The 25,932-nt window shown below is 32.9% G+C and overlaps 1 protein-coding gene across 5 annotated transcripts in view; it reads right to left on the reverse strand.

Annotated features, from left to right (window-relative positions):
• Positions 1–892: 892 nt before the first annotated feature.
• Positions 893–25,932, reverse strand: part of SPOCK3 (SPARC (osteonectin), cwcv and kazal like domains proteoglycan 3) — a 481,221-nt gene continuing 456,181 nt past the window's right edge. For all 5 annotated transcript variants that reach the window (XM_055276339.2, XM_055276342.2, XM_055276338.2 and 2 more), the window contains 4 exons: positions 17,602–17,823; positions 8,718–8,780; positions 5,010–5,147; positions 893–2,600 (listed from right to left, as the gene is read on the reverse strand). In XM_055276339.2, the coding sequence (XP_055132314.1) occupies positions 2,431–2,600; positions 5,010–5,147; positions 8,718–8,780; positions 17,602–17,823 (593 nt within the window). In that variant the 3' untranslated portion in view covers positions 893–2,430. The remainder of the gene's footprint in view (positions 2,601–5,009; positions 5,148–8,717; positions 8,781–17,601; positions 17,824–25,932) is intronic.

Consider the following 25,932-nt stretch of genomic DNA (forward strand, 5'->3'; position numbering starts at 1 on the left):
GTTTTTTATTCAAATTAAATCTAGTAAATATATTTCTTTGATTTATTCCAATAGAGATTATAACTATATTGTATTACGGGCTAGGAATAAGGTATTGCCTGTCTTTACACTTCATAGTTATTTTGTTCATTAATAAATATCTAGTGTCCAGAATATTGTTTGATTTACAGTAGCTGTCCAATATTTATATTTTGGGGGATAAATATATAGGTATAATTGTATTGTGTCAAAATATTTAAAATGAATTAAATGATCATGAAAAGACCTAATATACATTACAAGTAGAATTTTTATACAAACACATACAAATATATAGTATACAAATAATTTACATAAACTTTTATAGTGTAATCTATTTTTATTTTCTATTTGTTGTTGATTTAATTGCTTTCTTGGGAGTCTCAGAGACACTTCTTTAAAAAAGCCTAACTTCAACATTACTATATTTGTTATTTTAAATTCATTTGCTAAACCTCTGTATAGAATTTGTTTTTGTCTCTTCCCAAACAATCAGTTATATTTATATACATTTGTTAAATAGACAAGGCTATCTGACTACTCTTCAAAATGCTGTTGCCATAGAAATTTAGCCAAATATGTTAAGTATGACACCATAAAAATGGGTTTTAAAATACAGCCTTGACAAAAATATGATCCATTTTACAATATTATGACAAATGAAACAAAATAAAACACCACCAACAATAAAATTTTTTAACATACATTGACAAATAATATTCAAGATTCCAAAAGCTCTAATTTTGAAATTCTAAAATTTCAGGGAACTCCCCTAGCTAGTTTGTGATGCATTCATTTTAAAAATCAAGGACTCAATTAAGAAGCCTTCATGCTACTATGTGTACTCTGGAAAAACCATTGAGGAACAGTTCAATTTGGTTACAAGATTCTTTATTTTGTAAACTATACATAAACAGTAAAAAAGAAAATGCATTATACTTTAAATATTACATAAAGTCAACATTAAAGTTTGTATTGAGTATGTATAAATTAAATGGAAATAATTCATCAATTTTGCTTTCAATGAATTGTATACTGGGAAACCAGTTTACCCACTGTTGAAATTAAAGATACCAATATGTAACATTCAACAGATTTTTCCATTTTTATTATGGGCACAAAACCATTGGTATGATATAGTTAAAAGTGATGGTGTGCCAAAATGTCTACACAATTAATTAACATGCTAACTTAAATACAGCAGTTAAAGTAATTTTTGCTACAGTTAAATCTAAAATGCTACTCTACACAATAATCATAAACAAGTCCACATGGCAATTATGTAACAATAGAAAAAAAGAAAGAAACGTATTCCATTTTCTTCATTCCAGCAGCAATACCTTTACTGATATTAATCTGTTAATTAGGTGTGCTTATATATTGCGTAATATACTATATTGGTATGCATGCTAAACTCTTTCTATCTCTATTTTTGCAAGGCACCATACAATACGTTCTCTAAGTTTCGGCACTACTAACAAAAATAACAGAATTGTAAGATTAAATGCAAATTTTTTCCTAAAATGGGAAATAAAATGAAAATTAAGAATTTAAAATTTGACCTTGGGGCAAATAAACTTTGTAAAAATATGGTTTAAATGAACCTTTCTCTTTGTCTTCCTAATTTAAATTCTGCTCCCTAAGTTGCTGGTGAGAAAGATAAAGAAACCTAGAAAGGCAAACAAATCATGTTATTAAAGAATCTTTTAAAAAATCTGCATGAGACTGCCATCCAATTAAAATACACATTGGAGAGAACAACTAAATTTTTAACTTTCAGAATCCATGGTTTTCCATACTTGCCATTTTGTAAAATGTCCTATTAGATCCAGAATAATTTCATAGTTAAAAACATCACTATTAATGTAAACACAATGGAGGACTCTACAACTGTCACTTTGTTTTTCTTGCCATGTGGTATCTCTCTGTTATCCTGACTCATCTAGGTCTAGCAAGATGCTACTTTGGAAATGCAATTAAAGCATGCATATTTTTCTTAAATCCTTAGGACCCAGGTGATTGAAAATTTATTTATTTTTAAATTTCACTTAGCATTATCTTTCAAAAAATTAACACGTACGATCCCAAGCGCTAGCTGTCATTTTGCTTATGGAAGATTTACGAAGTTTGTTCTCACGAAAAATTTATTATAGTAGCACTTCAAAACTTTATTTTGTCTAACTAGGCTGCATATGTATTTTCTTTTTGTGTAAGGAATATAAAAACTCAAAGCAAATGATTCTTATTTAAACATAAAGTTCTATAACTTTATCTGCAATTTTTCAAATAATTATACAAAATAGATGTGAGGTTTAGAATCATTTTGTTATTGGGGAAGAAGATAATTTTAAATAGGCTATCATTTTTGTAAATATTAGAAATGTAGAATTTATTGATTTCAACTGTCATCAATCAAATGTATCCATCATGGTCATCACCACCATCATCATCATCCCCTTCATCTTCATCATCATCTTCTATTTCATCTTCATCATTCATAATATCGTCTTCATCATCCTCATCATCAGTCCACTCATGGAAATCTCCACTAGCAAAATCTCCGGAGATCTCAAAATCTATAGCTTAAAACGAGTGAAAGTAAATATAACCTTTATTTGACTGAATAGTGTTAATTTCTGAAAGACAAAATCCTTATGAAAATTAAGAATATTTTGTAAAAAGTAATTTGTTTTCTATCTTATTTATCAAAGATAAGGAAAGATCCATTTTCTGGAAAATTATCACATGTTAAAATCTATCATTTGTTAAAATGTATGTGCTAAAAGCAGAATCATTATTGAGGTATGTCATGCAAGATTTCCAGTTCAGTAATATTGATCTCAGCCCAGTTGTTACAGAAATTCATGTCAGACTGTGCATTTTGCAAAGAATTCAAAATTTCTTCTACAAGTGTGGCAGAAAAATTGCCCTACCAAAGATGTTCATTTCCTAATCTCCAGAATCTATAAATACATTACCTTAACATGAAAAAGTGACTTTGCAAATATGGTTAAGTGAAGGAATTTGAATTGGAGAGATTATCCTGAATTATCCAGGTGGATGCAAATTGTCACTTAGGTTCTTAAAATAAAATAAAAAAAATGTTTTCCAGATAGAGTGGGAAGGAGCTGTGACTACAGAAGAATGATCAGAGATGCAATGTTGTCGGCTTAAGGTTAGAGGAAAGAGTCCATGAACCAAGGGATGAGAGCTACCTCTAAGAGGTGAAAAGGGCAAGGAAACAGATTTTCCTCTAAAGCCTCCAGAGAGGAGCATCATCCTGCTGACATCTGGATGTTGAGCTTAGTGAGACCTGTGTTGATCTTCTGAGGCACAGAACTGTAGGATAAATGTGTGTTGTTTAAGTCACTGAGTGGGAATTTGTTACTACAGCAACAGAAAACTAATATATTACAAAATATTTTTAAAATAACCATTAATACTTATGGAGGCAATAATGCACATACATCTTAGCACTCACTGTGTATTGACTTTTCAACTCCTCAAATGCTAGCGTGGATTTATTTTCTATGTAATATTTTATTCTTATAATTCTTTGGTATCTAATTATAACAAATCCTGTTGATATAATTCAAGGTTTATAAATTGGTTGATCTCCCAAGAGAACACACTAAAATTCCCATCTTAACTGAAGAAAATATTGTTTAGTTCTCCAACTTCATCTACTGTATTAGTTATAAAATGTTAAGAAAGCTCAGATGTCCACATTCCAAAAGCAATGTTCTTGTTCACTTAAGGAACTCATTTCCATATAACTTTTATTTACAACATAAAAAAGTTATGTATCCATCATTGTCATCAATGACAACTGAATTAATTTATAATGCAACTACTTTACAGCACATATTACAAAGATGTGTTCCCTATATGTAAAATTTATGTAAGGCAGCTATTGAATCCTCTTTCTTCCTACTTAAATCTAACTGCATTGCCCAGGTCAGCAAACCAAAACTAAGCTGTTAAAAATGTTATGAACAAATGGATTCAGAGCAGGAATTTAAAGATTAAATGAGATTACTTTTGTTGTTTATCATTTTTTTCTTAATAGTCTTAGTTTATTAGTCTAAAATTTGCTTGAAGAATACATCTAAATATTTTCTAAAATGCAAAACTAAAAAGCAGTTTATTCTCATTTTTGATCACTTATATTAACTGAAACACAAATAATTAATTCCTGGGGTGTGTGTGTGTGTGTGTGCACGCACGAGCGTGTGTGTGTGCACGTGTGCGTGTGTGTGTACAATGAAGTGGCTTTTGTCATGAAAACTGTCTATAATACCAACAAAATTGACACTTGCATTCCAGAAAAATGTTTTATGAAGTGCAAATGGTACCACAATGGAAACTTTAAAATGCATGTATGTGATGTTCAACTAATAGTTACATTCTATTTTAAATATATACATAAAAATGCATGTTCCTAAAAAAGAATTAGAATATTAGCTATAATTCCCTTTAAGCAATCAAAATATATTTTCCTCACTCAAGCACAAGGAAACATGCTCATATAGCTGTAATTTATGGACTTTTACTTTTAAAAGGTTTGTATTTCTTTGGCTGGTGAACCCACATATTCCCTAAGTCACCATCTCCAGAGGTATACAGACAAAAGGGTGTCATTTGAAGACATGATAAATAGAGTTTATTGACTTGCAGTAGGATGAATGAGAAAGGTCTGCATTAGCTGAGAGGAAAAGAAGTACCTCAACAACTTTCTGAATTTGAAGTAGGAAAGGAATCCTGCTTTTAATTAATCCTCTAGAAAATCTAAATTATGCAATGACCAGTTATTATCTATCCAAGTTTTTAACATGCTAGGAGTAAGTTGTTTTATCACTCCCTCCACCCTATATATTCTATAGTCTTTGCACAGAGTAAGTCCTCATTAAATGCTTGAACAAATGAATGAAGCTCTAAAGCACTTAATTCTGTGCTTAGAAAATTATGAAATAAGTAACACTTCTCCTTACCACAATCTGCAACACCATTTTTTCTGGATCCCATGACTTCATTTCCATATCTGTCAACACACCAGCACTGTCCAACACTGCCATGACATTGTGTTGGCTTGTAGTAACCATCTTCATCACACAGGGGGATATACTGTCCTGTTGAAGCAACACACAGGCATACAAACACACACATGTAGTTTATGAATGAGCTGTGCTCCTTTCTGAGAAGCACCCATTATGCATTAATGCATTAAAGACATACACATATGGAGTGTCCACTATATTCCAGGATAGATACCGGTGATGCCTTAGAAGAAATCAGGGAAGTCTTTTCTGTCATGGAGCTGGCCGTTGCCACAGTGAACTGCTTATAGTTCATGGATTCATCTCCTTTGTAAAGCAAATTACTATCTTACTAGTTCTCACTGTGCAAAGGGTAGTGTTTCAGAGGCACAATACAGAATTAAAATCTGATTAGTGCCATGTTTATATTAAATCACCCAGACCACGTAGCATGGCAGAAGACCTGTCACCATCTGCCTTCATCGCTGCCAACTTTCTACTTTCATTTCCCCAAATGTTCATTCCTATACTCCAAGTTCTTTCCAAATCAAGCTATCTGTTTTTCCCAAATTCAATGCTGTTTTGTCTCTTTACACATTATGTCAACTAGAATCTCTCTCCTCTCTCTTCCACTTTAAGATTTGACGTAAATGTGACCCACAATTTAAAGTCTTCTTTTCAAATGAAAGATTCCTGATTGCTTCTTCCATTCTCTGTGTGTGTGTGTGTTGTGTGTGTGTGTGTGTGTTTTGTGTGTGTGTGTGTGTGTGTGTTGACTGTCCTTGCATACTTTCACCACTACATTGTGATATGGTCTATGGTTAGAAATATTTAGGTTCTCTTCATTTTCATTGTGGTGTGAACAACATCTCAAACCCATGGTCGAGTGGGAACACAGTCTATTGGGAATAGTAGAACAGATAGATAAATATTTTTATTCATTTATTTATTTATTTTTTAAGACAGAGTCTTCCTCCATCTCCCAGGCTGGAGTGCAGTGGGGCGATCTCGACTCACTGCAACCTCCGCCTCCCAGGTTCAAGTGATTCTCCTACCTCAGCCTCGTGAGTGGCTGAGATTACAGGCATGCACCACCACACTAAGGTAAGTTTTGTGTTTTTAGTAGAGATGGGGTTTCACCATGTTGTCAAGACTGATCTCAAACTCCTGACTTCAAGTCATCCATCCACCTCAACCTCCCAAAATGCTGGGATTACAGGCGTAAGCCATCATCCCCGACCAGAGATTTATTTTTATATCTATAAAATCTAACATACTCTATGGCACAATGCTCATGATAAACCCTTAATTAGTAATTTAAAAATGAAGTCGTGTTTTTAAATAAGTACTCCAACACCAGAATATAAGTTATAGGAGATAACAATATTTTCTTTTATTTTCTGACTTTTTTTTTTCTGTGACCAGAAGCATAATAGTTATTTGGTGAAATTAAAAATAAATAAATAAATAAATGGATAAAAGACAAAACTTAGTCTTGTAACCATATGACATCATAATTTCACTATCTCAAAAAGTTTGAAAATTGTTATATGTAGATTAACTTAGTTTAAAAACCTATAATTTATTCAAAATAGCTGAACTGCTAATCTTTCAATTAGATATACAGAATATCATTAACTTCAGAACACTTTCTATGGATTAAAGGCCAGAAAAAATAAGGAAAAAATTCAATTGTTACATCTACAGCTTTTACAACTACCATTTGAATTTGACATAAACATGTTATGATGTATAGTTAGTGTGACCATAATTGATACTTTATGCCAGTAAAGTTGGTTGATGTCTGCAGTTTTAGCATAATTCTTAAGAGTATTCTCTTTTCCTTTCAAAGACTGAATCTCCAAATCAGGACATGTGGCACCATACTCCTACACAACAAGTGATCCATTTCAGATGCGTACTAATACCCCACCCAAATTAGAAGAAATGCTTAAAGCCTTTAGTGTTCTCTACAATAATTTTCATTTATATTATGAAGGAATAATGAAGGTAACTCTTCCCAAATGGGAACTAAGTTTTTCCTTATACCTTCAAATAATCAAGACCTGTATTCTAATAGATTTTTGCTACTAATAGAACTTAAGTAGAAAATATTTTTAAGTTGAATTTCAATGGCTTTCTTTATGGTACACGGCCAAACTATGATTTGCCAAGACAAACCTATATAAGAACATATTATTATTTTTTTTTTTCCAAGATGGAGTCTCGCTCTGTTACCCAGGCTGGTGTACAGTGGTGCCATCTTGGCTCACTGCAACATCTTCCTCCCCGGTTCAAGCAATGCTCCACAGTAGCTGAGATTACAGGCACACACCACCATGCCAGGCTAATTTTTGTATTTTCAGTAGAGGTGGGGTTTTGCCATATTGGCCAGGGTGGTCTCAAACTCCTGACCTCAGGTGATCTGCCTACCTTCGCCTCCTAAAGTGTTGGGATTACAGGCGTGAGCCACTGTGCCCAGCCAGAATGTATTATTTTCATTTGTGAGCTGTGATATCTCCTGCATCTTGTAACAGGGTTAAAAGAAACATGACACATTGTAGCATTTATCATCAGTAGTTTTCACACTGAAAAATGTTTTATTACAAAACATCAAACTTTTAATTTTGTACAATGGGCACTGAAACAAGGATTTGCAAATAATGTGAAAAATCCTCTTATTTAAACATAATATATTGTAATTACAAAGATAGTAAGTCAAAATATAAAACAGATTAATCAGATCCAGAGACATTAGGGTTATGTGCCACTAAACACACGAGTGTGTTAATATACGTGAAAAGAAATATTGCATGTGTGCTGTCACGCTTTGGATTCTAAAATAGAAAAAGAAGAACAGTGGCAAAACTGGTGACAACCAAATAAAGTCTGAAGCTTGCTTAATAGGATTATAGCAATGCTAATTTCTTAGATATTTACAAATGTTCCATCGTCATTGGGCACATGCAAGATGTTATATTTAGTGAAAGCTGGGTGAAGAATGTTTGGAAACTATGTACCTTTGTCACTGTTTTTATAAATTTAAAACTATTCCAAAAATAGTTTATTTAAAAATTGTAAGGTTATAAGAATAAGCCATTCATATGTAACAGTTTAATAATCTGTTTATATCCAAACATTCAAATATTTCAAGGCTTTGAATAAAATCTGAAATATCTATCTGTCTACTTATACATTTACTTATTAAAAGTAGGGTAGTAAAAAACACTAATGAAAAATACTAACAAGTCTGTTCAAATTTCCCTGAGGTACTCAGAGCACCTTTTCACCCAATTTATAAAACTACTTGCTTTAAATAGCACATACACATATATATATATTTGCCATCAATTCTTAAATCTTAACCATAGAATTTGAACTGAATTTTCTGCTAATGTTTTAACTTTAGCATTGCTTAAATCTCTTTTTTTACTTAATAACTTTCAACATGAACATTATATTAGGGTAATAAAACAGACATAATATCTTTCAATAGGTAAGGTAATAAAAGTAAGTTTAATGGCTTTCAAAAAGTTCATAAATTTTGTTGCTGAAATTTAGTGCAGTCTGTCTTTGTTGGATTAATATTGATTTTATGTTGCTGTTTCCCTGGGGTTATTTATGTAAGCAATAAAGCCTTCAGAAGAATGATCTATTACTCACCTAGGAACTTCTTTACCCCTTGCCGCTTCTGAATATTGCTGAGCTCCGTCTGGCAAGGTGGGTCTGCAATGACATTAAAAATGTTACTTCAAGGACTGTAGTTAAACAAAGAAAGTGTAATTTCTACGTTATCAAACTTCACTTAGTCTTTTTGTGCCTTCAGAAGACACGTATTACATATTAACTGGTTTACTTATAAAGATACTTTCATATAGGTTCATACATGTGTCTGTCTGTCTATCTATCTATCTATCTATCATCTATCTAATCTAATCTATCTGTCTATCTAATATCTAACTATAGAGAAAGAGAGAACACTCATACTACTTTCCTAATTATCAATATATCACCTTGGTTTTCCTCAGAACACCTGGATTGGATTTTTTAAAAGTATAAAAGATACTTATATGATGAAAAATACTTCTTACCATTTACTTTTAAAAGGTCAATCAAGTCAGAAATGTAAATTCAACTAATCGACTGCTGCTGAAGCAATTAACTGATTATGTTTTCCCCTAATTTAAAAGTTTCTATAATATAGACAAGTAATTTTGTGTTATGAAAGTAATCTAGGAAAAAGTTAATGCTTATTTCCAGTTATGTTAAATACCTTATTATAAATTTTAATATTGCATAATGTTAAGAGATATTGGTCTTTTTAGTTTCAGCCATATATGCAATTTAAGAACAGGATATAATATAAAATTATTTCTGATAAGCCATTATTTTAAAAATAAGCTGAAAACATTTAAACCAGTTTGGAAATAGTCTTTGCCTATTTTCAAACTCAACCACTTGAAGGAGGACATTCGTAGAGAAATGTAAAATTCTAAATAATCACAATATAGTTTGCCTTACATTATTACTCTTATATTTACTGTTGGCCCTCATACCTGTGAGTGCTGCATTTATAGATTCAACCAAACGCTAATCGAAAATTTTCAAAAAATAAAAATCTAGAGATGATTTAAAGTATATAAAAGGATGTGTGTAGGTTGTATGTCAATATTTTGCCATTTTATAGAAGGCATTTGAGTGACTTGATTTTGGTGTCACAAATGGTCCTGAGATCGATCAGAGAAGAACTGAAGGAGATAAAGACACAAAATCCCTTCAAAAAATCAATGAATCCAGGAGCTGGTTTTTTGAAAGTATCAACAAAATTGACAGACTGATAGCAAGACTAATAAAGAAGAAAACAGAGAAGAATCAAATAGATGGAATAAAAAATGATAAAGGGGATATCACCACCAATCCCACAGAAATACAAACTACCATCAGAGAATACTATAAACACCTCTACACAAATAAACTAGAAAATCTAGAAGAAATGCATAAATTCCTGGACACATACACCCTCCCAACACTAAACCAGGAAGAAGTTGAATCCCTGAATAGACCAATAACAGGCTCTGAAATTGAGGCAATAATTAAGAGCCTACCAACCAAAAAAAGTCCAGGACCAGATGGATTCACAGCCGAATTCTACCAGATGTACAAAGAGGAGCTGGTACCATTCCTTCTGAAATTATTCCAATCAATAGAAAAAGAGGGAATCCTCCCTAACTCATTTTATGAGGTCAGCATCATCCTGATACAAAAGCCTGGCAGAGACACAGCAAAAAAACAGAATTTTAGACAATATCGCTGATGAACATTGATGCAAAGATCCTCAATGAAATACTGGCAAACCGAATCCAGTAGCACATCAAAAAGCTTATCCACCACGATCAAGTTGGCTTCATCCCTGGGATCAAGTCGGGATCAACCTATGCAAATCAATAAACGTAATCCATCACAAAAACAGAAGCAAAGACAAAAATCGTGTGATTATCTCAATAGATGCAGCAAAGGCCTTTGACAAAATTCAACAGCCCTTCATGCTAAAAACTCTCAATAAACTAGCTATTGATGGGACATATCTCAAAATAATAAGATCTATTTATGACAAACCAACAGCCAATATCATACTGAATGGCCAAAAACTGGAAGCGTTCCCTTTGAAAACTGGCATAAGACAGGGATGCCTTCTCTCACTACTCCTATTCAATATATTGTTGGAAGTTCTGGCCAGGGCAATCAGGCAGGAGAAAGAAATAAAGGGTATTCAATTAGGAAAAGAGGAAGTTGAATTGTCCCTGTTTGAAGGTGACATGATTGTATATCTAGAAAACGCCATCGTCTCAGCCCCAAATCCCCTTAAGCTGATAAGCAACTTCAGCAAAGTCTCAGGATACAAAATCAATGTGCAAAAATCACAAGCATTCTTATACACCAATAACAGACAAACACAGAGCCAAATCATGAGTGAACTCCCATTCATAATTGCTTCAAAGAGAATAAAACACCTAGGAATCCAACTTATAAGGGATGTGAAGGACATCTTCAAGGAGAACTACAAACCACTGCTCAGTGAAATAAAAGAGGATACAAACAAATGGAAGAACATTCTATGCTCATGAATAGGAAGAATCAATATCATGAAAATGCCATACTGCCTAAAGTAATTTATAGATTCAATGCCATCCCCATCAAGCTACCAATGACTTTCTTCACAGAATTGCAAAAAACTACTTTATAGTTCATATGGAATCAAAAAAGAGCCCGCATTGCCAGGACAATCGTAAGCCAAAAGAACAAAGCTGGAGGCATCGCACTACCTGACTTCAAACTATACTACAAGGCTACAGTAATCAAAACAGCATGGTACTGGTACCAAAACAGAGATATAGACCAATGGAACAGAACAGAGCGCTCAGAAATAATACCACACATCTACAACCATCTGATCTTTGACAAACCTGACAAAAACAAGCAATGGGGAAAGGATTCCCTGTTTAATAAATGGTGCTGGGAAAACTGGCTAGCCATATGTAGAAAGCTGAAACTGGATCCCTTCCTTACATCATATACAAAAATTAACTCAAGATGGATTAAAGACTTAAATGTTAGACCTAAAACCATAAAGACCCTAGAAGAAAACCTAGGCGATATCATTCAGGACATAGGCATGGGCAAGGACTTCATGTCTAAAACACCAAAATCAATGGCAACAAAAGCCAAAGTAGACAAATGGGATCTAATTAAACTTAATAGCTTCTTCACAGCAAAAGAAACTACCTTCAGAGTGAACAGGCAACCTACAGAATGGGAGAAAATTTTTGCAATCTACCCATCTGACAAAGGGCTAATATCCATAATCTACAAAGAACTTAAATTTGTAAGAAAAAAATCAAACAACCCCATCAAAAAGTGGGCAAAGGATATGAACAGACACTTTTCAAAAGAAGACATTTATGCCACCAACAGACACATGAAAAAATGCTCATCATCACTGGCCATCAGGGAAATGCAAATCAAAACCACAATGAGATACCATCTCACACCAGTTACAATGGTAATCATTAAAAAGTCAGGAAACAACAGATGCTGGAGAGGATGTGGAGAAATAGGAACAATTTTACACTGTTGGTAGGACTGTAAAGTAGTTCAACCATTGTGGAAGACAGTGTGGTGATTCCTCAAGGATCTAGAACTAGAAATACCATTTGACCCAGCCATCCCATTACTGTGTATATACCCAAAGGATTATAAATCATGCTACTATAAAGACACATGTGCACGTACATTTAGTGCAGCACTACTCACAATAGCAAAGGCTTGGAACCAACCCAAATGTCCATCAATGATAGAATGGTTTAAGAAAATGTGGCACATATACACCATGGAATACTATGCAGCCATAAAAAATGATGAGTTCATGTCCTTTGTAAGGACATGGATGAAGCTGGAAACTATCATTCTGAGCAAACTATCACAAGGACAGAAAACCAAACACCACATGTTCTCACTCATAGGTGGGAATCGAACAATGATAACACTTGGACACAGGGTTGGGAGCTTCACACAGCAGGGCCTGTGGTGCAGTGGGGGGAGCAGGGAGGGATAGCATTAGGAGAAATACTTAATGTAAATGCCGAGTTTATGGGTGCAGCACACCAACATGGCACATGTATACATATGTAACAAACCTGCACATTGTGCACATGTACCCTAGGACTTAAAGTATAATAAAAAAATAAAAATAAAAAAATAAAATGTAAAGAAAAAGAAACATGTTTGAAATCTTGTATAATTACCATATTGTTCTATTTCATTTTGAAATTGATCCAATTGATCCCTTTGTTATTCCTAATAATCTTCTGAGTCTCTTATACTAAAGAATTAGGAATCATATTGCATAGTTTTTTATATAGACATTTAAAATTTTATAGCTCACCAAATACGACATCTGAGAACTAAGAGGAAAGAGTCCAGCTGAAGTTTCAATATTACATTGAAAACAGTTCTTCTAGTTGCAATTGGCTAGTTATTGTAAAGCAGAAATAGTATTTCTAATGTTTACCTGAACATCTTTGTGCATTTGAGTCTATACCTGAAAATCCACATACATTTGATTGGAATTTTGATTAGTAACCTCAGAGAATAAGCCTGACTACCAGTGTTACAAGCTCTGTGTAAGGGAACATTTGAGAATTTCAAGAAAATCATGACTGATTGGATTGTTCAAGTACATATAATATTTGATTTTAAACTATTTTCTCATTATTTATAAGCCAGCTCTGTAAGTCTGGCCTTTAGGTATTCTTAGAGCAGTTAACTGAGACTTCATCTATCGTTTAAACTCACATGCAAAGAACTGATCTAGATAAAAGAATAGTAACCTAACTAATTGCATTAAAGTTTGTACAGAATCAGACTATTAGGTCTACATAGGGTATGGACTAATAGGTCAGCTTAGGGTAGAGACATGGATTAATCTCATAAGATGTATTCCCCCAATGTGTTTACTACCAATGGGTGTTTTAAGTTTATGCTAAATTCTCATTTTATGTGCTTAAAAACTGTATGAGAATCACAAATTAATAAAATATAAAATTTAATTTAATCAAAATTTTTTGTTAACTCTTCTAAACCAATATGGGAAAAGAAGAATGAAAAAAAAAATAGAGGTTAAATTTCCAGATGTTGTTTGTTTTGAATATAAAATTGTTCATTGTTCTGCATTCTGAATTTAAAAACCCAAACCCCTACATTGGAGTCATTATATTATGAATTGGTAATTTTCAATACAACAGTAACAGTGCATTTTTATTTACCCATGAAATTTTGAACTAAAGAAAATGTAATTGGGATAAATAAATTTAAAATACTTATATGTTTCCAACAGTTACTACAATACAAAGTATGTTTTGTATACTTGAAAGCAGTCATTTCTAAGAAATATTTGTTTTTAGCTGTCAAATATATATGGATAATATAGAGTCAAAACTGAAAAGAAAGTGGGCATTATGGAGGTTTGTGAATGAATCTTTAAGTTGGCAGCATATGGCTGCACAGGCTGTGTACTGCACAACTCCAACAGGGTACCATCTACCTGAATTGCACTATCAATGGTGCCCTGAAGGTTTACAATAAGGCAGCCCTCTAGCAGTTTTTTAAGTAAGCCACTGCCCTTAATCACTTTTCTTCTCAATACGTTATTGATCATGTAGCCTCTCATAGAATGGTTATACTTTTAAACTTTATTAGATTCATTTCATTCATAGAAATTTCAAATATTCACAATTCCAAATCCTCCATGTTTATTTAATAGGAAAACCGTATCTTTTAAAACGAATGAATTAATCCTCCATGCACTACACTTTCATATCTCTTCCTGTTTATTAAATATGTACATAACCTCCAATAATGTCATTAATTTTCATTTCATTCCTGAGAAAAAACACTGCAGAAACTAGTTATTGGAAAAGGACTTGATGTTATTCGTACTGAATAAGACTATCCAATAAGTTGCACTGATGATTCTATGACATTTTATATATAATCACCTTGCTATTTCTGAAAGTAGAATTACAAATATTTGAAGAGAGAAATCAAGGCGTTTCATTTCAAATACCAGTTTATTCATGTACTCATTTCATAATGTGAAGTTATTGAATATGAATCAACTTCAGTCCTTAGCCATAAAATGGGAATATTTATACTTTCACAGGGCTATTTCAGTAATAATTTTATGTACACGAAAGACTAGGTGGAGCTGAACAAATGCTAGTTTTCTTTATCTTACACAACAGCGTTTTCAATAGAATAGCAACTAATAAATGATTTACTTTTTAGAGTAAGTAAAAGTAGACATACTTTTATGAAAGCACATTCTTAACACGTAAGGTAGCTAAAATCCCAAATGAATATTCCTCCTACTTACTTTTTCAGGATTACTTAGAATAAAGAATTCTACAAATTACAACCATGTTCATTTTGTATTGCTTAATTGTCATGATTTTAGAAAATTAGCCATAGAAACAAATTTGTTTCTTAATTAAAATTGAAACTTTTTTTTACCTTGGAAAACTACAAATATTTCACTTGCTTGAAATTGTACATTCCTTTTGTTGCTGTTGTTGAGGTAGGGTCTCACTCTGGTACTCTGTTGCCCAGGCTGGAGTGTAGAGGTGCCATCTCAGCTCACTGCAACCTCCAACCTCCTCCTCCTGCCTCAGATCCCCAAGTAGCTAGGACTACAGGCGTGTACCACCAATCCTGGCTAATTTTTGTATTTTTTGTAGAGACAGGATCTCACCACGTTGCCCATGCTGGTCTCGGACTCCTGAGCTTATGCTATCCACCCGCCTTGGCCTCCCAAAGTGCCAGGATTACAGGCATGAGCAACTGTGCCCAGCTGAAATTTTTAACCTCATTTATTAAACTTTCAAAATTTAACTTTAATTTTATAATGTGAAAATTATTTTTTAGAAAAACATCATTATGCAACTGTAGTCTTCATTGCAGTTTTAAGTAAGCCTAGATTAAATAAACTCTCATTCCATCCTATTTTTGAGAGAGAGAACACTCTATATATAGCCGCTATATATAGACTAGCTATATGTATATATATATATACACACACACACACACACACACACACACACATATATATTTATAGCTACAGTAAACAAGAATTTCAGGAAAACATTCTTTTATAAGATGGAATATTTGAAAAAATCACCATATAAATTAATGGTTATTTTTTAATAAAATTACTTATTGAACTAAAAGAATACATAAAAACAAAGTTGTCTTATATCACTAGCACGCCCTCTCAGTTACCCTGAGAACTTTTGTAACTTCTAGCAATTAAAGTAAAGAAATGTTGGCTAAGAGTTTAGCCAAACCCTTCTAAGCATTAGAGAAATTGTATAAGCTCTTTAACTAGCTTAGGTGCCATTTATTAAACTATTTCTGCTATGCATTAAATGATCTCAGAGAGTAAATCTTCATATGGCTATACAAAAATTAACACTTTGGGAGAATGCTGCTTTTTAAATGAAACATAGATCAAATAAAATTTTGCTATGGGGACATTTAATCAATCCTGCAAATATTGCTACAGAACCTAAGAATATTCTAAGATAAAAGTATTTATCTATTTCTGTAGACGAAGCATTCAGAGTTATTCAGAATATTTTAAGTGTTTGTGTATAGACACCAAAAATATGCTACCATAACACCAAAAAATAAAAATAAAAAATTAAAATAACATTTGTCATCATAAGAAAAGAGTACATGACTACGTGTATTTTTCTGGCAGTTTAGCTGGATTTACTACTTTTTATTATTTAAATTATTTAAATGTACACGTCATTAATACTAGGATGTAAGTTTTTAGGAGTATTTAACTTGAAAGCACATATGTAATGTAGCCAACAATGTGTGTTTGTGTGTGTAATAGATATTTTAATACAGTAAATGTATTTTTTAAACTTTGTTTAGAGCGGTTTATAAATAGTTAAGTTACTGTACTCAACTAAAGCTTCTGTTGACTCACCACTAATCCATGTATGCATATTCATTTCATCCCTAATTACTGAACTATTACTAAACATGGAAAGGTAATTGAGATAATAAAACACCCCATATAATGTGCTGGTTTTCCTTATCGAAGACTGATAATCATTGATAGTGTCAAGTATCTTGTTCTTTCTCTTAGTTGTCAAGAATTTTAAAAAGCATTGACAATAGCAGGCTTTACTGCATTAATTCCCAGGGTATTTTCCTAAATTAACATCAACATTACACTTACCATTGTTTCTTTAGTTTCTCAAAACTTTATCAGAATGTGAGTTTCTTGTTTTTCCCCCATACATATTTAATATAAATTATCATTCAATTGATTCCATAAGCCTGATTCCAATTTTACATTATGTTTACATTTCCTAATACAGAAAGATGCATAAAGAATTGGTGTCATTCCAACTTTTCACTTACCTCACCTCCTCCTTAGTATTAAGACACTTTTTCTGCCAGTGAATTCTATAAAAATTAAGCTATTTGGAAAAGTTTGAAAGACTAAATCATTTTAAAATCACATGAGTAAAAATAACTTTATGGTGAATGCTCTGGTTCATTCAACTCATTTAACAAGATCACAACATAGAACATTAAAACTCCACAGTATAGTGATAAAAAATCCATTTATTTTACATTGTGGGCAAAGCAGATAGCAAATTAATTTTAATGATTACTTTTAATATCTACGTTCTTAATATCTCTATGTGCTTCTTGGTGGCTCATAATGGAAACTATAATGTAGTGCATTAATACAAAATATTAATTACTATTTTTCATCTTATTTAGCATGCATTGTATCTCTGGCAGAGTTATTTGTTCAACATGCTTCTTATTTGCTCTTTTATTAAACACTTGAATTACAAAAACATATACGAAATGAATGAGCATAGTGTACTGTTTTATTTTCTTAAAAAATAAGTAAAATTTGACATGCAGTTCAACTATTTGCATCTGTAAGGGTCTCATCTTTTACCTTGTCGTCTCTGGAAGCAGTAGCACCACTCATTGTTAGATATTAAACTGTCCTTGTATGTGTCACAAGAATTGAAGAATGCCTTGGTACACTGTTCATTCTTATCAAGGTAAATACTTCTGAGCTCTGACTGGTCCAATAGCAGGTCATAGTTTGTATCGAGTCTGTTAAACATCCAGCCAAGTGAGTCCTTGCAAATTGGCAAGATGCTGGTATCAAATCCTAAAGGCAAAAAAAGAAAATGATTAGTTAAATATGAAAGGCACCATTAGCAGAAAGCAAAATAAGTCAACATAGCAGGTAGCTAGTGTAGGACATCTAATGAATAGTTAGAGAAGTAGAGCATTAAATTCATCATGAGTAAATTGTTTCAAATTAAAGTGGATATAGTAGTATCTACACTTCAGGATAGTTGTGAGAATTAATTAACCAGAAAGCATTTGGTACTAATTAGTCATTCATTCAGTGGCAGTTACTATTATAATTATATATTATTTATATTACTTTACTGATCAAGCGTCTTTGAATAAACAGTATATCATGATAAATGTCTAATTAGATATATGTAAATACTATTTTAAAATATCCTATGAACAAAAAATAAAATTTATATTTATTCACAGAACTGAAAATATGATCTTAAAAGCATACTTTACACAAAATAAGTAATAACTTTAATAATTCCCTATATCTTGGTAGGATTATGGTGACTGTGCTATTTCACATAAACCTGTTGACCAGAGAAAGAATAATCATCACGTAATTTACACAGCCACTTGGTCTCCTGCTTCCCTCAAGGAAATTTTACAAATGCAAATGTGTTATTAGGGGAGGCCAGATGGTGCACTGGATAGAGCATGTATAGAGAGATGACGGAACTGGGTTTGTATTCAAGCTACACACTATTCCACATGGGTTACCCCTGGTAAGCTGCAGACCTCACGAACCTGTTTCCTAAATAGCATCAGATGCAATGTCAGTGTTTTGATCTATTTTAAAAATTTGCTTTCAACAATTCTTATTTTTAGGGATTCAGTGAGCTCTCATATGTATGTTGCTTATCTAGTTGTTGTTTAATTTTCTCTTTTCTACTCATTACAAGTGAAAGTAAACTAATAACTCGGTTACTTGCATGGAAAAGAGGGTATATTGGAGACATGGGGACTTATGAAAACAGTATCAAAAAGATGTAATCTTCAACAACAGGGTATGAAGAGTAGTTTAAACATTTCTGAGTGCAATTCTCTCAGATTTTGTAGCTGATTTTATGTTCTAGTAATACAAAATCTATTTTGATAGTTTTTTTCTTGTTACACCTTGAGTTATAAAAATAATAGAAATAAAAATATAGATACTTAGGATTAAAAATTAAATAGGAGATTTGGGGGCTTGAAAAATTTATAATTTCACAAACTTTTGGGAATTTATTAATTTTCAGAAGATATTTAATGCTTATATCTGTGAATCACCATATTAGAAAATGGGAATACAAAGGTAAAAGACGTATTTCTGGCATTTTCATAAAAGTATAAAGAATTTCAGTGTTTTTGTTGTTGTTGTTTACATTCTCTTGTAAAATTGTTTATAGAATCAAAATAGAGTTATCTTACTCAAACAAACAGTAAACATGAATTCCTTATTTCCTATTTTCTGTGCAAGTGCTCACCTTGGTTCTGGAAATGTAAGGTTAAAAATGTAGATTAGGTCCCTATTACCTTGAAGCAAATTTTTAAAACAGTATATTTTGAGATATTGGTGTAAACTATTCTAATTACCAGAAGTTGCCAAATGCCCAGGGATCACATGAATAAAGCAACCTTGGTGTGAGATTTCTGGTGTGCCCTTGATCCAAAGTATACAAGGGTCTGCATAGAGAAACGGCCATATCATTCCAAAATGAATATCTGTTATGTACCTTATGGCTGGCAGGAAAAGAACACTGCGGAAAGAGAGTTGGGTACAGCCAAACAGATGAAAGACAAAAACTTCTCTGGGATTCAACCAGTTCTGAAAGCTCAGACTCAGTTTGGAGGAGGCAGAAGTAGATGAGATATGTGCTACAGGGTTTTGTAGGTTGAAGGAACTGCCCAGAGAAACTGAGCAGAATACCAGGAGCTAGGAATTTGCCAATTAGGGTTTTCTGTCTGGAGACTATATGCAACATTCTAACTAGAATGTCTAGAAATGAAACATACAATCAATGAAATGAATGGTGGTATTAAAAGCACATTGGACACTTCAGAAGAAAAAAAAATCCTTGAAACTGAAAACATATGAAAGACATTATCCAAAATAAAGCACATAGGAGAAAGAATATGAAAAAGAAAAACCAACCATGAACCTTACTGAACTGTGGGACTATGTCACTTGCCTTAACATATCAGCGATTGGGGTCTCAGAAGACTACTCGAAGTGTGGGGGTTCAGTGACTTACAACTTTTTGAATTTGACAACAATTACAAATGCAGATACACAAAGTACAATTAACATCAAGTAGCAGAAAAAAAGAAAGAAAGAAAACCAAACTAAAGCATACCATAAACAAATTGGTGAAAGCCAGCATCAAAAAGAGAAAAAAAACTTTAAAAGTAGCCAGACAAATACTGAAACAGGAGAAATTCCGCACAGAGAAACAAAGCTGAGAATGGCAGCAAGCTTCTCCTCAGAGGCTTTGAAGCCCAGAAGAAAATGGAAAATTTCTAAAGTGCTTAAACAAAGAAAAAGCCATATCTAGCAAAATTATCTTTCAAAAATTAAGCTAAAAGAAAGACCTTCTAAAAACAATGCAAAGCTGAAAGATTTCAAGAGTTACAACTCTTGAAATATAATAATGTAATAATGACAGAGAATGTAATAATACCACGACAGAGAATGTAATAATACCAGATGGAAATTTGGATCTACATACAGCAATGAAGAGGGCCACAAATGCTACATATGTAGGTAAACATAGAAAACTTTTTTCGTTACATTTTAATCACTTTAAAAGCTAATGAGTTGTTTAGAGCAAAAACCATAACAAAGTACTGTGGAGGGTACAACATAGGTAGAATTAAAATGTATGAAACTAATAGCACAAAATGTGTGTGTGCTGGGGTAGGGAGGGAAGTGTACTCTGGTAAGTTTCTTACATCATATGTAAAGTGCTACAATATTATTTGAAGGTACATTGTGGTAAGTTAATGATTTATACTATAAACCCTAGAGCAAACACCAAAAAGTAAAATATAGTTAATTAACTATGTTAATTTGGTATTGCTGCTGTAACAGATGACCACGAAATTTAATATCTTAAGTAATATCAATTCATTATTTCATAATTCTGTAAGCTGAAAGTCCAACAGAGATCTCAAAACACTAAAATCAAAGTATCTGCAGTTCCTTTCTTGGGGCAGTAGCAAAGAATCTGTTTCTTTTTTCAGTGGGGTTACTGGCAAGATTTAGTTATTTGAAGTTACAGTATTGGGGCCCTTGATGGCTACCAGTGGAGGACAATTTCCACCTAGCCACCATCCATATTTCTAGGCTTGTGGTCTCTTTCCTCATCTTCAAAGCCATTTCTTCCACTTCCTTTTCTGTCTCATTTCTTTTTCAATACAGGGGAGAAAAGATGTCCACTTTTTTTATATACTTTAAGTTCTAGTGTACATGTGCACAACGTGCAGGTTTGTTGCATATGTGTACATGTACCATGTTGGTGTGCTGAACCCATTAACTCGTCATTTACATTAGGTATATCTCCTAATACTTTCCCTCCCCCCTCCCCCAACCCCACAACAGGCCCCGGTGTGTGATGCTCCCCTTCCTGTGTCCAAGTGTTCTCATTGTTCAATACCCACCTATGAGTGAGAACATGCAGTGTTTGGTTTTTTGTTCTTGGGATAGTTTGCTGAGAATGATGGTTTCCACCTTCATCCATCTCCCTACAAAGGACATGAACTCATCCTTTTTTATGGCTGCATAGTATTCCATGGTGTATATGTGCCACATTTTCTTAGTTCAGTCTATATTGATGGACATTTGGGTTGGTTCCAAGTCTTTGCTATTGTGAATAGTGCCGCAATAAACATACGTGTGCATGTGCCTTTATAGCAGCATGATTTATAATCCTTTGGGTATATACCCAGTAATGGGATGGCTGGGTCAAATGGTATTTCTAGTTCTAGATCCTTGAGGAATCACCACACTGTCTTCCACAATGATTGAACTAGTTTACAGTCCCACCAACAGTATAAAAGCATTCCTATTACTCCACATCCTCTCCAGTACCTGTTGTTTCCTGACTTTTTAATGATCGCCATTCTAACTGGTGTGAGATGGTACCTCATTGTGGTTTTGATTTGCATTTCTCTGATGGCCAGTGATGATGAGCATTTTTTCATGTGTCTGTTGGCTGCATAAATGTCTTCTTTTGAGTAATGTCTGTTCATATCCTTTACCTACTTTTCGATGGGGTTCTTTGTTTTATTCTTATAAATTTGTTTGAGTTCTTTGTAGCTTAACAAAAATATGAAGGAGTACTCCCACTACCAGAGTAGCAAATGTTGCTTAAGAAGTGCCAACCTTCTATCAATGGTGGAGGGGTACAATCAAGAAGGGGGACCCTCTCTGAGCCTCAATTGCAAAGGAAAAATCAAGAAACAAATGGAGAAAAAGGCTGTGGCAAGCCAGTCTCACGCTAAGCACAAGTCAATGCTATAGTTACTTGAAGCCCGAGATGCACTGAGGATAACAAGAATAAAACCAAAGCCAAAACTTAGCTTAATTATCAGAATAGACTGGCTCAACTGCCGTACTAAATGCCATGCAAAAGAAGAGGCATCACTATTTCCAGGCACAAATGTTATTTACATCCATCTCTACTGTTCTACACAATATATCCAGTTTTAACCAAAAAGATAGAGACATGTATAAAAGGAAGAAAATAAACCAACAATAAACACTGCCAAGAGACAAAGCACTCGGTAGCACCAGATTAGAAATAACAGATGTGGACATAATCAGAGAAATAATTTAAAATTACAATGATTAATAGGTTAAAGGCTGTAGTATAAATGGCGAACACTTGTGTTAAAACTACAGATGGAAACTATAGGAAAGAAACAAATAGAATTGTTTGGGAGTAGGAGGCAGAGGATGATAAGGAGAAAGAGAAGAAAAGAAAACAGAGGAGAAGGAGGAGGAGGAAGAGAGAACAAAAAGGAGTAATAAGAAGAAGGTGAAAAGGAGTAGGAGGAAAACAGAACATAATAGAGCTGTGGTTATTATCAAACAATCTAAGAGAGAAGTAATTAAAATATCAGAAGAAGAAGAAAGAGAGAAAAATGGGGTCGAAGAATACTTCAATGATTAATTTAGAATTCTCCAAAATTAATGAATTACATCAAACCACAGAGATAAGAATCTTAGAGAACACTAAACAGAATAAACACCAACCAATCAAACAGATATACAGACAAAATCTAGATGCACCATAGTCAAACTGTTTAAAGAGTGATGAGGAGAAACATCTCTAAAATAGATACATATTTCACCAGAGTAGTAAAGAAAATAGTGGATTTGTCAGCTGAAACTCGCAAGCCAGAAACAGTGGCATGACAGGGGTAACATGCTGAAACAAAATAAAACAAAACACAAAGCTCTCAACCCAGTATACTTTACCCAGTGAAAATATATTTTAAAAAAGAAAGATGAATTTTTTTAAGTTTTATGGATATATAATATCTTTATACATTTATGGGTATATGTGATATTTGGATACAAATATACAACAAATAATGACCAAATCAGGGTAATTGGAGTATCCGTCATCTCAAACATTTATCACTTCTTTGTTTTGGGAACATTCCAAGTCCTCTTCTCTAGTTATTTTGAAACATACAATAAATTACAATTTACTATAGTTCCTCCACTATGCTATCAAACATGAGATCTTATTACTTTTTATTTGTGTTTTTGTACCCATTAACCAACATACATCACATAATGATAAAGAGTTCAACAAGAAGATATAGTAGCCCCAAACGTATAATGTATCTTAAAAGAGTCTTCAGAATACCTGAGAAAGAAATCTAATAGAACTGAACAGAGAAATAGACAATTACATCTGAAAACGTCAACACTGTTCTAAAAGTACTCACTAAGGTAAGTAGATAGAAAAAGAGTAAGGATATAGATCTGAAAATCATTGTCGACAAACTTGACATAATTTATATTGACAGAATAGTCCAAGAAATAATAACAGAATACATGTTCCTTTTAGGTGCAGATGGGACATATTCTGAGCCATAAAATAGACCTCGACAAATTTAAAGAACTAAAATCATTCAAAGTCTGATACTAAAACTAACCAGAATTACAGTAGAAATCAATAACAAAGAAATATGAAAAAATAGGTAGCATTTAAAAAGAAAATTCAAGCATAAGAATAAACATAAATTAGCTGTAAATATATTATTTTTAATTCAATAAGGGTACATAATTTATTGCCAGAATCTGAGCTCACATTAATAAATTGTAAATAGGTTTAAAGATTTAAGTGCAAAAAATATATACATTAGGAGAATATACAAATCAGTATTTTTGTGAGAAAGACTTTCTTAAAGAACATGTACTAAGAGATATTCAAAAGTCAAAATAGAAAGGATGTAGTGAGAAAATATTTGCAAAACAATGAAGTGTTAAAAGGTTAAAATAAACAGTAGTAATAAGCAAGCTGGCACATACTGTGCGTAGTATGAGCTTATATTTGTTAAAAATAGGTCTGTTTATGTAAGTACATATCTTTGTATGAAAATGAAGTAGATTTGGTGGGACATGGTGGCCCCCTCCTGTAATCCCAGAACTTTGGGAGGCCGAGGTGAGTGCATCACTTGAGGTAAGGATTTCAAGACCAGCCTGGCCAACATGGCAAAACCCTGTCTCTACTAAAAATACAAAATTTAGCCAGGCATGGTGGCGCATGCCTGTAATCCCAGCTACTTGGGAGGGTGAGGCAGGAGAATTGTTTGAACCTGGGAGGTGATGGTTGCAGTGAGCTGAGATCATGTCACTGCACTCCAGCATGGGCAACAGAACGAGACTCTGTCTCAAAAAAAAAAAAAAGAAAGCAGTATTGGAAAATCATATAACTCAGGCTGCTAACATTTTCTACCTCATGAAAAAAGGGAATGAATGGAGTTGGTGAAAAGATATTCTGTTAATATACCTCCACGTGTTATTTTTAAAAAATAAGCAGCATTACTTATGCAATCAAAATATAAAATATAAAAATAAAGAAAATGGAAAATATACAATGTTATATGGATTCTTCCTTGCTGTGATATGTTGAAAATCATTTAACCCTCGTTAATGTCTCAAATGAATCATCATAAAATTAATGGCTTTTGTATTGGCTAGCATATGGTTCAAGGACTGCAGTGGTATATAGAATCATTTGTTTTCTCATTAAACAACCCCAGATAATTTTTTTTTAGTTATTTTACTTGTTTTTATGTATATTTTTTCTGTTGGTTTTAACTATCACTTCTTGATGCTTTCAAGACACCTATTTGGCAAACATTCAAGGATTTTATGTATTACTCAGCTGGCATTGGAGTAAAGTTTAACAGGAATAATGTTTATAATTGACTATAATTGACTATATGTGGTAACAAAATTTTCTGTTTTGTTTTATTTTTCTGCAGATTTCTTAACCTCTTAATTGCTTTTTTTTTGGGGGGGGTTGTTTCATTTTGAATAAGTTCTGATAGTTCAGATGACTGGCTAAAATTGCTTGAACACCCTACATGGCTTTATTTTGAAATTAAATATTTACATTATTGAAAACAGAATGTAATAAAGTTGACAACATTTCATTCACCCACTGAGAAATGTTAAAAAATAGCCAGTGCTGATAGCAATTGCCATTGTTTGGAATAATACAGTTCCTAAAGAATAAAGGATAACCAAAAGTTTGGTTCCTAGCAGATCCAATGCAGTAATTTCTCAGGACACGATAATGTAACAAAATAATTTTACTGCAGTACATCAATCACTTAGTACTTTTATTTTATAGCAATATTTTTAAACTAAATGTGGTTACATTAATTTAGCTATATATGAATTGTATAATTTCAGCAAAATTAAAATATACAAATCTTAAGACAATACCTTAGTAATACTTAAGCATATAATTAAATTTTATTATAAGGAGTTAAGAGTCTACAGAATAAAAGAGAATAAAATGCCAGATGTCTCAATAATTAGGACCAAAATAAGCAATGATCTGGATCTCTCATTTTATTACTTAAAATAAGAAAATTTATCTAATCTTCTCAAATATTTTGTTTT

Source organism: Symphalangus syndactylus, chromosome 4 (genome assembly GCF_028878055.3).
Source record: "Symphalangus syndactylus isolate Jambi chromosome 4, NHGRI_mSymSyn1-v2.1_pri, whole genome shotgun sequence".
Taxonomy (NCBI): Eukaryota; Metazoa; Chordata; class Mammalia; order Primates; family Hylobatidae; genus Symphalangus; species Symphalangus syndactylus.